Source organism: Dasypus novemcinctus, chromosome 8 (assembly GCF_030445035.2).
Source record: "Dasypus novemcinctus isolate mDasNov1 chromosome 8, mDasNov1.1.hap2, whole genome shotgun sequence".
Classification (NCBI taxonomy): Eukaryota; Metazoa; Chordata; class Mammalia; order Cingulata; family Dasypodidae; genus Dasypus; species Dasypus novemcinctus.
The window spans coordinates 100660753-100676994 of record NC_080680.1 but is presented as its reverse complement, the minus strand read 5'-3'; the positions used below and the strand labels follow the sequence as shown (position 1 = coordinate 100676994).

Here is a 16242-nt window from a genome sequence, read left to right as displayed (position 1 = left end):
ATAAGTGGCAGAGCAGGGACTGTCAGTCTAATAAACTGAAACTGACTTCAGTTCAATAAAATATAAGAAGTCGTCTCCCTCTTTCCCACTGCAGGAGTCTGTGGAGAATAAAATCCAGAGGCAAGTAAGTATAGGGTTCAGAGAGAAAAGAAGAGAATCAAACCAGCATGGATATTGAGGGTCACCACAATAGAGATAACGATTATCTTGGTGGCCCGAATAGTTTCCGTAGACACCAATTAAACACTGTGTGGAGCAGGAAATTTGCTAAAAGTTGACATGGCTTCAGAAGCTCTGTCCCCAGGACTGGACACTGAGGTTAATGCCCCCAAGAGATTTTCATTTCAACCATGCATAATTACATTGTGCTTGGCTAAGGCTTGCTACTGGGTCAAGGCCGTGTGAATTTGGGAAGTAAAAATAAACCAAAGACCAAGAGTCACCGGAAAATGCAAATCATTATACTGTCCGCCCACAAGTTAAGTTTCCATGCGTCTGCTTTGCCTCCTAATGATATAACCTCTAAAAAATTCAGGAGATAGCAGGATGTAGGGGGAACACATCAAACAAAACAGATGTTGTGCACCTACTCTGTGCTAGAAATTTTACTTCATCTCATTGAATTTGATACATTCTGAGAAGTGTCTGTTTTTGTCCTCTTTTATTTTCAGTAGAGAATATTTCCCAAAGAAACAGGCTTAGCAAGATACACTTTCCGTATTTGGATCCAAACTGCCTAGACTGTCATTCAAAGGACATGAATTTTAGTCACAGTGGTATATTCACAAATTCCCTGAGTGACCTTGGACAAGTCCCTTAGCCTCAGTTTCTTCATTTGAGAATAAAGAATACAATCTAAGCATATGGAATATATGAGGAATATCCGTAGATTATTTATGTGGTAATGGCACTCAAGTTTTAAAAGATTGTGCCAGTATATCTTTGGGTTCCCTTCTGCATAGAAAATACTCTATTTGCCTATTTGTTGAACAAAGATTTTTAAATCGCGATCTCCTGTAAGGTACTGCGCGAGGGGCGCCTGAGGATGAAATGAAGCATTGGGAATGGCTGCACACATAGTGCTTATGGTCTCACAAGGGAAACAAGCGCTAATCGAATAGATGAACAAAGACATAATTGTAAACTGATTTGGACTGTAATTGGGAAGTTAGAGGGCTAGGAAAGCATTAAAAAAAAAAGATTTAAAAAAAGCGGGCCCTGATGCAGCCTTTCAATGCAGAGAAAAGGTTACGGAGGAAGGAACACTTGAGCTGAATCTGAAGGACAAGTAGAAGCTACTGAAGTGAAGGAAAAAGGAAGGTACATCCCAGGGCGAAGGCACGGCTTTTGGAAAGCCTGGGGAGTGGGAGGGAGCAGCATATGTTTAGTGAACTGAAAGAAGTTTAGTGAGGCTCTCCTTGAAAGATCCAAGAGGAAAGGTGTGAAACACGGTTTAAAGGTAGACAGATCACAGCAGCTCTTTCTCCTGGGAGCAGCGGGCAGTTACCCGAAGGTCTTAAGCAGGATGTAACATGATCACCTTTTCTTCTTAAATAATAATCCTGATGACATCGCAGAATGCAGATTGGAGAGCGATTAGGTAGATTCTGGGAGACTTAGTAAAGAGGCCATTGTAATTTCTGGCAAAAGAAGATGGAGGTTTGAACTATAGGTTACACATTCAAATTGACTAATTAGCATCATCTGAAAGCCAGTCTGCTCAGAGATTCAATTACTGACCTTCCACCAATATTTTGGAGTTGAACTGTTACTCTCTCCTTCTTGGTGAGGGCTATTTCACCTAGAGTTGGGAGGGACCTCAGAAATAATTAGTCATATTTAAATCGCTTTTGCAAAAGAAGAAAAAAAAGAAAAATAGAAAATCCTCTTATTTTCCCAAGCGAGTTTTAATTCAGAACTCCCATAAAGAAATCAGACAAAGAGTTATTCTAGTTAGTATGAGGTACGATGGCACGCTGCTACTCAGCCTGTACCACCCCCGCCTCCCCCAGATTTAGTCTGGTTCACACAGGGAAGAACCCAAACTGGAAATCAGGTCCCCTGTTTCACCACACACCAGCGTCCTCTTCAGCACACCCTGAGGTTAGACAATGGTATGTAGAGTAAAACGACCTGATCTTGTTGCCTGTTTTTTTCAAATGCCTTTCTGTCCGGCAAAGGGCTAGGATGTCAGATGGTCAGTAAACATTTATGGAGTTGCACAGAAGCCAAATGAGTTAAACATGGCCAAGATGATTTCTCCTTTCTTTTCTTTTCCTCCATTCTCCTTTCTTGCCTCCCTTCTTCCCTTTTTCTGGGATCTCTCCCTTCCTCCCTTTCTCCACCTTCCTTCATTCCATCTTCCTTTCATCTCTTCTTCCTTTGTTTCCATCTTCCCTTCATTGCAATGAGAGCTGGTTTTCACCACACTTCTGTTTTTAGGCTAGGCAGGTGTATTAGTCAGCCAAAGGAGTGCTGATGCAAAATACAAGAAATTGGTTGTTCTTATAAAGGTATTTATTTGGCGTAGGAGCTTACAGACACCAGGCCATAAAGCATAAGCTACTTCCCTCACCAAAGTGTATTTTCATGTGTTAGAGAAAGATGGCTGCCGACGTCTGTGAGGGTTCAGGCTTCCTGGAGCTGGCTTTTCTTTCCTCTGTGTGCTTACTTCCTGGTGCTCCAGTTTAAAGCTTCAGTATCAAACTCCAACATCAAAACTCCAACATCAAAACCCCTCAAATCTCTCCTTTGCCATGCCTTTTATCTGTGAGTTCCTATCCACCAAGGGGTGGAGACTGAAGGCGCTACCGGCACAAGAGGTTTACCTGATTACTTAATCAAGTAAACCTCTGAATCCAATATTATCCAATATGCCCAGAGGAGAAGATCAGTTTACAAATGTAAACCAATGTTTCCTTTTGGAATTCATCAATAGAATGCGATTTTATTTATCAGAGGAATTCATCAATAATATCAAACTGCTACAACAGGTAAGCTACATACCTTGCTTCAGGGCTAGGTAGAATAGCATCGAGGTTTCAAGAACAGACTCTGCTTGGGTTTGAATGCTGCCTCTTACTTCCTGTATAATCTTCTCTGTGTCTTAAATTCCCCATTTTTAAAGTAGGGATGAATTACTGTCACCAGGTGGAACTGTATTGATGATTAAATAAGGAGAAAGTGCCTAGGACAGTGTCTGGTACACAGTAAGTGCTACTGAATGTTGCCTTGGACTTGAACCCAGCCCCATACTCTTCCCTGGTTTGGTTTCCTATTTATCCTGCTTTCATATCCTCCTTTTCTAGAGCACTCAGGGCTTACTCAGTGCTTCTAGACACACTTTCATGGGTGAGTCTCACTGTGACCTTCTGTGGCAGGTAGGTGGAAACTATTACACTCATTTTACAGATGAGAAAACCAAGGCTCAAAAAGTCTCAGTGTCCAATGACAGCAGTGACCAAACTCAAAGTCCATCTCCCAGGCTTTATCTCTTCAGAACCCTGTACAACATAAGGTTTTCCTGGTTGCAAAACCACCCACAGGAACATCCCTTGGGTTCCTGCTTTCCCTTGACCTGTTCAACTGCAGTGCTGTGGTCTGATAGTGGCACCCGCTTTCACCCAGGCTAGTGGAAATCCACAATGGTATCCTCAGAACCTCAAATAGGATCTAATAGATGGTGGGCACCTCATAAATACTAGCTGGGTGTTGAATTCCCCATCAGTGGCCTGGAATTAAATTCACTAACCTCCTTCCCTACAAGCAGTGGGCTTTGGAGTAAGGATAGGTCTTATTTCTCTTCCTCCTTCCAGGTTCTGGCACATATAAGCACTCAGGAAATGCTTGAGTTAGGTGCAGTCAGCAAGCTTCTTCTCTTCACCTTCTGGGGAGACAGAAGGTATCTCTGCCTGGGCTCCAAAGTTGACTCAGGGCTTCGCAACCAGGGCCTTTCCTGAACCCCAGACACCAGCCAAAACTTATAAACTCCCATCCTGATCCACCACCACATCTGCCACCCTGTGGACCTGGGCCTACCTTGGGCACACCATCCACTCCCACCCCACCCACAGCCCAGCTACTTTTTCTCGCAGCTGCACGCTGCACAGAGCACAAGGGAACCTGCAGCTCTGCACCCACCAGGCCAGAGCCAGGGCAGGGCTCCTGACGATCAAGCCCTGCGGTGCACTCTGCTTCCTGCCAGGGGAGCCAGCAAGGCAACGTGAATCCTGCCACTTACCTACCCAGTGACCTTGGCCAAGTTAATTAAATCTCTGCCTCATCAGTTCCCTCATCTACAAAACGGATCTGATAGCATCTACCGCATAGAGATAGCATGAAGATTAGATGGAAAAATATGTCATCGTCATCAACATCAGATTCATTGGATGATTACTGGGGGCCAAGCAATTTATATGCAAAATAACAGTGCCGGGTAAAAATAGTGATAAGAAGAAAGATAGCAAACATGCATCGAGTGCCCTCCACATGCCAGGCCCTGTGCTAAGCACTTTCTGGGACTTCATACATTGAATCCTCACAACCACCCTATGAAGTAGGCATTATTTTTATCCCCATTTTATAGATGAGGAAATTGAAGTTCAAAGATGTTAGGAACATACTCTGGGTTCCAAGGCAAGCAGGAGACAGAGCTGGGATTGGAATCCAGGTCATCTGATTCCAGAGTAATGCTCTCCAGAGTGAATAGTTTTACAGCAATTGATAACCAGAACCTACCTTCTCCCTTCCAGTCCAAATTCCTGCAAGCCTGATGATCTCTATTTGACCACTCACTAAATCTTATCATAAACACCTCTTTGCGGTAAGGATGAAAAATGAGTATTTATTGTCTGTCCCTCTGCCTCAGTTCCTTTATCTGTTAGGGATAGTAAGCATACCTGGTTTGTGAGGCTGGGCGGAGGACGACAGGAGTGCATTCCTCTGGTGCTGAGAACAGACTCATAGACTGTGGCCATAGACTATGGGCAGTAAGGGATGGCTACAGCTATCTCTTTCTTCCTTGCCGACTCTCTGACTTTTATTCTTTTTACTGAGTCAGGCACTTTACTAGGCTCTTTAAATTTTAAAACTTTAATCTTCACATTTAACCTGAAAAGTAGGAGTTGTTATCCCATTTTGCAAAGAAGATGCAGGGACTTAGCTATGCCACGAGGCCGGTAAACGATGGAGCTGAGCCCCGTGTGTGTGAGGCTAAAGCCCTGTGCTCTCTTCCTCTCGCAATGGCCTCAACAGTGCCGCCTCCCCTTTTTGAGGCAAAGGAGCATCCCTGGGACACCTGTGGCAGTAACAGCCTCTGCTCAGTGGACTGGTTCCCATGGAGTTCAGCAACCAGAGGAACTGAATCTGAGAAACCAGCTCATTTACAAATTCCGGCTCTCTCGCTAGGGGTGGCCCATGGTTCCCAGCATTGGCACGTCTGTCTAACACTGCTCCGTGGCAGCGAGGTACCCTGCCGGTGTGAAAAATGCTCATTAAAGCCTCAGATTCAGATGTCAGGAAGCAGCCCACAGCCAGGCCAGGGAAGTTCAGCTCCCCTGGGAAGGCTTCAGAGGAATCGAAGACAGAGCGTAGTTTCCCTCCACTCCCCAGGAGCCAGTGTTCGATACTATAATTGAGTGACTTGCTAATGGTGGGCTTGCAGACATCTTCTTCAGGTGAGGGGAGGAGGATGCTGCGGTTAGGGAAGAGAGGCGACACCACCGTGGGTTCTTTCTTTGAAGGTCCCATGGTGGCAGGACATTTTGGTCTGCTGCACCAGACAGCTTGCATGGGAAGAGCAGAGACTATTCACAGAGATGGGCACTTGCGCTAAGAGGGCAGCGATGTGCCCAAGGCCACAGTAGGGCACGAACCAAACCCAGGCCCTCTGGCTCTCTGGCCAGAGTTTTCCTTATTACTTTTGCCCCACCCTGCTCCCTTCCAATGCCTTTCCAGCTACTCTCCTGGAGTCCTCCTGAGCCGCCCCTAGACCTGGCATGCCTGGGCAATGCTGGAAGTTCTTCTCACCTGTAACAAATGCATCTGTCCAGCATCCCCTGCCCTCGGGGTTTTCTTTTCATTCTCTGAGGTGACAACCAGGAAAACTGACAAATGTATCTGTTTGACGTCTGATAATGATTGAATATTGCCATTCCCCACTCCATTTACATCCAGCTTGGTCAGCTCTTAGGATGTGAGGTATCGTCACGTAAAGATCCAGTCAAGAAGTAAAGTTCCACTTCTCATGTGGAACTTCTTCTGCTTGCTAACAGAACTCCTCCCCACTCACTCCTGCCTGAGTAATGTCTTTTATGACAATTTTTCTGGGTCCCCACTAGAGCATGGGAACAGGGACGAGGCTGTGTTTATTTCCGGATCTCCCACATGCCCAACACAGGTCACATGGCAGATGCCTGATGGATGTAAATAGAATCCATGTCAAACACTCATCCATGGTGGGAGTTTGAGAATCTGTCAAGATGACAAGGAAGATGGTTTGTGATTAGGCCTCTTTCTTAGTCCTTAGTTTTACAGCACTGCAGCAAGTAAACAACTGGCAGAAGAAATTCTATTTGATTCACTAAACAATTATCACAAACTAGGTGCAAAACAGTGGGCCCGCAGCTGAAGGCCATGGGGGATACAGAGATGAGCATAGGCAAGTATTAGGAAGAAGCGTCCTAATGGGAAAAAGAGGAGAAAGTATGCTCAATACGGCAGGGGATTTTACAGAAAAGATCTTACAAGAAGAAGCCTTCTGTATTATGTGGTACAATCAGGAAAGACTTTATGGAGGAAGTAACATTTGTTTTGGGTCTACAAAAATAAGAGGACAGAGGATGCATGTATGTGGGTGGTTGGGCTGAGGAGATTTCCTAGAAAAGTGTAGCTGTTTTTAAACTCTGGGTGCTAGTATAGCAGGGCTCTTGAGCACCTGGAATTTGGAATGATAGCGTTATCTTGTCTCTTCCTCTCACATCAGGGTTTTGAAACTTCAGTACTACTGACTTTGGGGGCAGATAATTCTTTATTGTGGGGGCTGCTCTGGGCATTGTGGGATATTTATCAGCACCCCTGGCCTCTGCCCATTAGATGCCAGTAGCAGTCCCCTGCTCAGTGATTATAATCAAAATGTCTTCAGACTGCCAAATGGCCGCCTGGGGACACAATTACCCCATTTGAGAACCACTGACTTACATTCTAGCTTTGGACCAATTATTTGACGTCTCTGAGCTTCCATTTCCTAATCTACATACACAATGGGGGTAAAATATATGTAAGTATGTGCCGGATATAGTACTAAATGAATGTGATGCAATATCATGTTTTTTTAGGAATGGATCTCTTCTCTGAATAAAATTGAATGTAGAAGCTCCAAATAGGAAATGGATGAAAACAATAGCTTATCTGGCAGAAGCAAGGTAGATAGGTCCAAAAAATGCCTTCATCATCTCCTGTGATGCCTTCCTAGAAACCTCTGAACCACCACAATAGAAAACTCTGAGCTGCAGCTCATAAATCTTGAGAGAATGGAATCTGAAAGACCTGGATTCAAACCCTAGCTCATTCTCTGGGGGTCCTGAGAGAGCGAATAAATCATAAATTCTGCGAAGGAGCCAGTTCTGTCTGACTTGGCCCTGTCTACCATCTACCAAAGTTTCAGGTATATCAAAGGCAGGGCCAGGACTAGGGTGAGGCAAGTGAGGCACTCACTTAAGGAGGCACCCACTCTCAGGGGAGGATCTTGAATGTGCATGAATGGAAGAGTGAGTGCCTCCTTAAATTTTGTACCATAGATGTCACATTTGCTTCCCTCTCCTCCAGGCCCTGATCAAAGAGCCTGATTGATTAATTAGCTAACTCAGTTTCCTCACCTTTTAGATGGGAATGCTAAAGTCTACTTTGCTAAGTTATTTTAAAATTAAATAGGCAATACATTTTAAGCAAGTAAAATAACAGAGAGCAGTTAGGGCTAGGATTAATCCCCTTCCTCTGCAGATGGAGCAGACAGAACACAAGAGTCTGAAAGCTGGTAGTATAGTCAGGCCACAATGAGAAACTCACTGCAGCCAGAGGCGCTAGGGGAGAAGCCAGAGACGAGCCAGAGAATGGCTGACCTGGACCACGCAAGGCCTTGCCTGCCCACTGCAAATGCATTGTCCACACTGCATTTCTCTCTGCAACAAGCACATCTGAACTAGCACCAGTTTGGTCCCTGCAGAGGTGCGAGTGGGTGGCAGAACTCACCTCTCTCGAGGCAGCTGGTGGTTGGGATTGTGGCGGCAGCGGACACTGAGGCCAAAGAGCTTGCGGGCAGTGCGCTGGATCTTCTGCCTCTGGGCCTCCGTGGCACTCTGCAGGAGCTTGTAGCGGTTCTGTAGGTCCCAGTCATTGCCCCAGTGCTGATGGATACTCCCGATGGTCAGGAAGTGGTTGCTGGGGAGGCGCTTCATAAACGACTTAAACTCATCTAAGCAAGAGGAAAGGCCAAGAGAGAAGCGCTGAGCGTGGCAGACTCTGAGGTCACCTCAAATACTTAGCTCCACCTACCGATGAAGCAGGCTTGCAAATAAAGCGATCGTGTTTGAGGCTCAAAGACCACAGCACCAGCCTTCACTCTCCTTCTAAGAGTGCAAAGGCCACTGCCTTTGTAATGAAGGCTCTTTGGCTTCAGGCCGTATGCAGACCGTACAGCTAAGGGTGAACAGTATTCTTCACTCTTAAGACAGGGCTTGCCAAATTCCTGTCATTTGAATACCACCTTTAAAATGAAGCTCTCATATCATCTGTACTTACACTTACTTAATATTTCCCTTGGAGCAATTCATTAGTTTTGCTTTAAAATTAAAAAGCAAAACAAAACTTTGATCCAATTTTACATAGAAAGCCACTATCACATGTGTTCAGTAGAATGATAGCTTTAAAAATAAAGCTGAAAAAAAATGTTGACAAAAAAATGAATAAATTCTAGCCAGATACTGTTGCCTGCTAAATGATCAAACCCTAGTCCCTGCTCTCACTTTGAAAGATAAGAAATTATTGAGTGTTAGAGAGGTGTTAAAGGCACATTAGCAGCAAACTAAAACTTTTTCTTTGATGTAATCAACAGATTCGACCAAGAACTTAAAATAGATCAACCTCCTTTGGTATGATTCAGTTATCTGAAGTCTTTTGTTGGACCATCTAGCATCATTTCACCTTTTGGTAAACTCAGCATAAGAGATGGGGACAAATTCTCAGGTCTGTCCTTCTGGATGAAAGTTTTTGTTTCGATTTGTCATACTGAGGTTCAGAATGCCAGCATGTGCTGAAACAGCATTAGAAACGATTAGAAATGGTCTAGTTCAGGTTTTTGTTGTACCTACTGGGAAACTGAGGCACAAAGTAGTAGCACTTTCTGAAGGTAGTACAGTCAATTAGTGACAAGGGCTAAAACTAAAACTCTGAGCTTTTGTTTTCCTGTTCATTCCTCTATTTTTGTCTATACTGGGAAAATTACAGAATTAAGAGATTGATCATTTTTTCAGGAAAAAGAAAGGTGAAATGATTGGATTTTAAAAAGTTTCTTAGGCCTACAGCTTTCACTTCATGTTATAAAATCTACATCTAAGGAAGTGTATCAGGCATTCATTATATTTGACAAATAAATATTTATACAGTACTCAATACATACCAGACATTTTCCTAACCACCTAACACACATTTCTGATTTTTATAGCAAACCTATAAGGCAGTTAGTTTATTGACCCTAATTTATAGACCATAGGCCACAGAGAAGTTAAGTAACTTGCCCAAGGTCACACAGCCAATAATAGAGTCTGATCAGGACTCTACCCTGGCTCTGAAGCCTATGTTCCCACTTCTTATGTTATACTTCCTCTCTATACATTAAGAGGGTAGTCCAGAGTATCAGTGCATTGGGTGCAAAAAATAAATAAAAGGTGCTCAAAGCAGGAGTCTCTGGCTCCTAGAGAACCTCAGGTACCTCATTACAGACCATCAGACATACAAGAGTTCGAATCCCACCTTGACCACCGAACAGCTGTGTGACCCTGGGCAAGGGGCTCATGAATAATAGTATCTAACCCAATACTAAGTGGGAGACAAAGGACTGTATCCACCCACACATTTCCTGATGCACATTAAGTGAATGGTAGCATAAGCTTGGGGACATCACACATGACTGCACTGACAGATGTATTCAGTGAGCTGGCTTGGAGGCAGGGTGCTGGCTCTGATGACCCTTTGCTATTCTGAACAGGTGGACTCTTCTCCCATAGAAGACATGCAACTCGTTTCACCCTGCTAAACCTCAAAGGGGAGAACAGTCTTTTCAATGAACCGTAATTTGGGTCAGATAAGAAACCAAGTCCAATGCCTTAACTTGCTTGTCTGAAAGTAGAGGGGGCCACTCCAAGGAAGGAAGTGTTGACCCACTTTTGTGTCTGTAAACCAGATTCCATTTGACCAACACTGGAGACACCAGGGAATCATTCACCTTTACTTTTTTTGGCTGGTCATCAATCCTTCCAAACTACCTGGTACTGAGTCATTAATGTTGTGGGATGAAAATAAAAAGGAGGAAATACACATACAAGCCACAGATGCTTGTAAGGATGGATGAATTTGTCTTAATGGTGAAACCATTTCAAATGAAAAAGTGGGGATATCTAGAGCAAATATGCACCTTTGTCAGCAGGAAGAGTGACACGTACATGGCCCTTGTGGTCTATTCATCTTATCCAGCTCTCTGTATTTACCCACCCACCCATTTAAAACGGTTTCTCTTCCTTCCCAAAGATTGTATGCTAAGGATACCCACTGCCCGTGTGCAATCGTCCTACATTCCCCTGCTCTTTAGCTATCGGTAGAATTTCTCTACAGAAACATTTTATCAAATGCTCCTTTTGTCTGAGGCCAAATAACTATCATGATGCATTTCCATCATGAACCTCTTCTACGACTCTCCCAGGATTTTAAATGCATGAATGGGTGCAGGTTCATAAGGCATCCCCAAGCTCCATTGCAGCTGCACGACCCTGTGGGAAGAGAATCATCAAGACATCTTGTGCTCCCAAAGCTGTTTGGGGCTTAGAACTCATGGAAACCAGTAATTTCCAGACACTACTCAAATAGAGCTCTGCTTTTATCTGTGGTACACAGTGGCTCCAAGGCAAGATTTTGTTTGATCAAAGGCTTTCTTGGCTAAAGATTTGAATAAATTCAAATGTTAAAAACCCAAACACGTCCCCTCATTTTTCAAATAGGGGAACTGAGGCCTGAGGATATAGTAGAAATGAATAAAAAAAGCTGCTGTGATCAATGGGTTCAGCATAAGCTCCAGCTGGATTCCACTCCCAACTCTGTCATTTACTGTGTAACCCCAGAGGTAATGCTGGGTCTCGGTGACCTCCTCTATAATACAGGAATATCACAGCTTACTCTAACAGGGTTAATGTAATTGACTTAAAGAATATAACACTGCTTTAAAACCAGTAATGCTTTATACCTATATCCATTTAACTAGAAGATCTTTATTGAGTACATAGTATAAGCTATCTTCTTGGCATTTCCTCCTGGAAGCCTCAAGGATTCTCAAGCTCATTATATTCAAAACTGAGACCATGGTCTGCTTTCCAAACCTTCGAGGACAGGGCATTCCAAGTCACTAATGGTACCAACCATTCAATTAGGCAACTGAGCAGCCTGGGTACTATTTCTGATACCCCTCTTCTCTTCAAGTTCCACAGCCAATCTAACATCAAGTCCTGCCCAGTTTTTCTTTCTAAATATCCCAGCACCTGCACATTTTCCATCTTGACCACTTGCACCATCACCCTAATCCATGGCACAGTCATCTCTCCCCAAGGCACCAGGGAATGACCTCAAATCAGCCTGCCTGCACATATGCTTTGACCTCTGCACCACAGTCTGACATTTTGATTTCTGCTCAGTGACCACTTTCTCATAGTGACATTTTGTGATTTTCTGATCACATCAACTTTCAACTTTACAACATTTGCTTAAGCAGCTTCTCATCTTTTACATGCATTCAGTTGTAATTTTATAATTATTTGCATGGTATGTGATTCATGCCTGGCTTTCCCATAAGACTTGAAGCTCTGTAAGAGCAGAGATCCAACTTTACCCTTTACCCATGCTATGACCTTGGGTGACTGACTTTCCTCCCCTGAAATTCATTTTACTTAACTGCAAAAAGCAGGAACTAGCTATGTTACCTGAATAATGACTTCTAGCTTTGCATCTGTGAATTCTTTGGATATAAATAAATGGAGAGAGTGAGAGAGACACACATACACACATACACACAGAGACACACAGGGGTGGGGGAGAGAGAGAAAGAATGAGGAAGAGAGAGAGAGAGACTCAGGAATCAATACTTCTTCAAGCCCCCTCTCCAGAAGATTTCTGTGTTGCCTTATTCTCTTGCCTCCTGGGTACAACAGATACATCATAACACCATGAACTCAATTATTCTAGTCATCATTTCTTTCAACAGAGATTTATTGAGTACCTACTCCAGGGCAGGCACTATGCCAAGCTTTGGGCCATCCGAAATGAAAGAGACAGTGTCACCAATGTTTCCCTCACAGCAGTCCTATTTCCAGCGAGGTGAGCCCCCATTTCTAGACTGGGCTGTGGGCTGCCCATGTAGTAGCACTAAATGAGCCCCTCTACCTGAATTCTCCAGGTCCTTATAGGCTTCGGCCCATGCCTTGGCCATGTTGGCGAGCATGTACTCCATGATCTGGATGTCCGTGATGGGGCAGTTGCATTGTGGGAACTCCTCAGCACACTGGCACCTGCACTGGCTGTTCTGGCACACATACTCCCCCTCGCCATTGCACATGATGTAGCTCAAGGCCGACTGGACAAACTTCTCTTGCAGATACTGAGGAAAGATTATCTGAAGACCTGTTTGAGAATAGCAAGAAGGGGAAATAGAAAGGTTAAGAAAAGGTGTTTCATTAACAGTTTCAAAAGGTGATGCCTAGGAATTCAAAGCTGCTAGATTTCTCCCTGTGCCTTGTAACCAAAATAGTTCCGGGTCTACCAAGACCCAGACAGAGTGTAATTGGTGAGGTTTCCAGTTCTATCACTTGATTTTAAATGTCTCAGGTCATGACTTTGGCATTCTTTGAAATGCATACTCTACTCCATTACAGTTGAACTGGACTAGACCCAGATCTGGCATATTACTTTTTCAAATTTTGGTAGAAAACCCTACTGAAAGCACAAGATTGTTGTTTATTTTTCCTTATTTCCTTCATTTCTTGCCTTTTTCTTTCTTCATATATTTATGAATCCTATTTATGAAGCACAAGTCCTGAGATAGGCAGTAGGATTATATATGTAAAAAAGATATGATCCTGACCCATTTGGAATTTACAATATAATCAGCAGGGATAGAGTAGGGCACATATCACCAAAACACAGCTTTATAGACCTACAGCAGAAGCAGCCAAATGATGCAACTGGATAAGAAAAGTCTGCAAAGTACATTGCTTGGGTAGCAGGAAAACCTTCATTGAGGAGGTGGCATTTGGGCTGAACAGGAAGGGAAATTTAAGAAGTGCTGCTAGAGCAAAGACATAACATATCTCCCAGTTCCCAGTGAATGAGTTGAAGCCTAGTGGGCAGGGGGAGGTGAGCTATAGAAAATTAGGTAGCAGAGGTGGGCAGAGGCCAGAGTGCAAAGGGCTTTGTTATATGCTAAGGAGTTCCAGCTTTATCCTGTGGATAATAGGGGTCCTTGAGTAGTTTTCAAGGCTAAGGGTGATATAATTATAGTGACACAATTTAGTAGAACCACTGCTTTATTAAAAAAATATTAATGGGGAATGCCATTAGAGATAATTCATTTTCTCCTCTTTGTTCTACAGATGAAGAAGCCAACATGTGCCAAGAAGATAGTTACAGGATGAAAACTTTTGACTGGGTCTCAACATCATTTCACTACCCTATGCTAATCAAAGTCTTAATCCTGAGAGCCAGTATTGAAGAAGGGTCTTTCAGGGCACAAGAACTCTTGAAATGTCAGCAGAGCAGGTTATTACCTCTGGTATCAGACAGAAGGATAACTTTAGGCAGAATTAATTCATTAAGGCACTTTCTCCTGGGACATGTCTCTCCACCTCATTTAAAGCTACTCTCACTTTTAGCCTCCAATAGATAGGGTAGTAATGGTTTTACTACCCACTGTGTAAAAGTGGATTAAAAGTGACTTACTACCTACTGTGTTTATTTGGATTAAATTTTTTTCTCATTCACACTTCAGGGACACCCCTTGATTCCTACACACCAGGGATTTGCTGGATAAACCCAGCATTTCTTTTACTGTCTACTTCAGTTATGTTTCTGGATTTTTCTCTTTTCCTCTCTGCCCTGAACATTATAAGAAAATAAGTCCCATCATTTCAACCTGTCTTCATATGGTGAGTAAAAAGAATGTTTTCAGAGAGGCATTGTGGGAAAGGAACTTCTGCCTCCAGTGTGACTTATGGTAGGAAACCACAATTCTGTAGCCAAGAGCTGGGCATTGTTCTCAGTCAGTCTCCTCTACTTCCTACCTAAGTCATCTCAGGCAAGGAATTAGCCCCTCTCTAAGCCTCCACTTCTGTGCAATGAAGATACTTTTAGTACCTATGTCAGAGGGTTGTTGAGAGGACTAAATGAAATACTACCTTCAAATTGTTTGGAAGAGTTCCTGGCACATAGCAGGCAAAGATAAATGTTATCTGTTCCTCGTTCTGATTATAATGATGACAATGATGATGATGTTGATGTCGAAGATGACACCACTTCTCTGATTAAAAGTTTTAAAGGTTCAACAAAGGATAAATGAAGGAAAAACAGTTGTTGGTATTTAATCAGAAGAAAAGAATACTCAGGGAGGCAGTCTTCATAAGAAAGAGAGTTTATAGAGTTCTCCTGGGCCTGTTGGACCAGCACTTGTGGGAGGGTTGAACAGGATGATGAATCCTGTATCTGTATGCCTAGAAGCTGTTCTAACAGAACTGTCCAGCAGGACAATGGTCCACTGAACGGTTGGGTGAGCTACACATCACTGAACAAGAGGTTCACCTGAGTTTGTGTGATTGGATGGCAGGGCTACTGTCCAGGGGATACAGGTGCTGAAATACGGGGAGAAACAAATCAAGCTATAAATCCCTTCTAAACTGAGTCTATGATTCTCTCAGAATATTCATTATTGAGTCATTTTATCTGTATCAACATTTTTGCTTCCAAAGCAAAATTTATTTTTGGCTGATCCCAATCCCCCACAGGCAACTGGATCTATGGATTGAAGTTTAGTTTCTGTTGCTTTAAGGGACTCTATAGACTAAGCTTTCAGTCCTATTTTTCTAGCTTGCTCATCATTTTCTTCCTCCCTTTTGTAGGGGATAAAATATTCTATTCTTGGTCCCAGCCCAAAAGGAATTTGAGGAGTACATTTTTAGAAAACTGCGTCAAATCATTTCTCTATTTGGCAAGGATACAAAAGGCAGTATTACCTACCCCATTTAATGCAACTGAAAACAGATGAAGTTTGGGGTAGGGGGGTTTCTAGGAGCGGCTGAAACGCAAAACTGGCTGCTCTTTAAAAATGGAAACTCAGAACATGCCGAGTTGTCTCTGAGGCAGAATCTCCTGGGCAATTTTGAAAGAGAATAATGAAGACACAGCAATTAAAAAGCACTTTTCTGCAAAATGTCATTACTGTTTAAAGTTACATAACCATTCTACGGTGGCAGAGGTTCACACAGCAGTCACAGCCAGAGTCCTCTCCTGATGACCTGTGTCCAACAAAGAGGCCCATTGCTGACCTCAGAGTTCGGCGCCTGAATCCCTCCTGCTTCAATGGGAGTCATAAATAATTTGGAGCGGGATTTGGCCTGTGGAACCACGGGTTGAAAGATATACAGCTGCCGGCTGGGGTGGAATATTCTGTCCCCACAGTTCCCAAAGACACACACACACAAACACACACAGACACAGAGTGAAACAAAAATGAGAGAGAAAAAAGGCCACCATTATTGCCGGGCATATAAATTTTGCCTCACACAACCCGGGAAGACAAGAATTGAGAGTCATATTTCAACACTTACTCCTCCATGCCGAACATATGGAATATTTTCCCCCCCAATCTCCTCATATTTTTTTCTTTAAAAAAATCTCATTATACTTTTAGTGGAATGTTTCGCTGTGCTGTGGAGTGCG

General features: G+C 43.3%; 1 protein-coding gene across 1 annotated transcript in view; it reads right to left on the bottom strand.

The window, feature by feature from the left end:
- BRINP1 (BMP/retinoic acid inducible neural specific 1) overlaps window positions 1-16242 on the bottom strand; it is a 211044-nt gene that overhangs the window by 19314 nt on the left and 175488 nt on the right. The window contains exons 6-7 of the mRNA XM_004453367.4: window positions 12700-12936; window positions 8248-8470 (exon numbers count right to left, since the gene is read on the bottom strand). Coding sequence (XP_004453424.2) covers window positions 8248-8470; window positions 12700-12936 — 460 coding nt within the window. The remainder of the gene's footprint in view (window positions 1-8247; window positions 8471-12699; window positions 12937-16242) is intronic.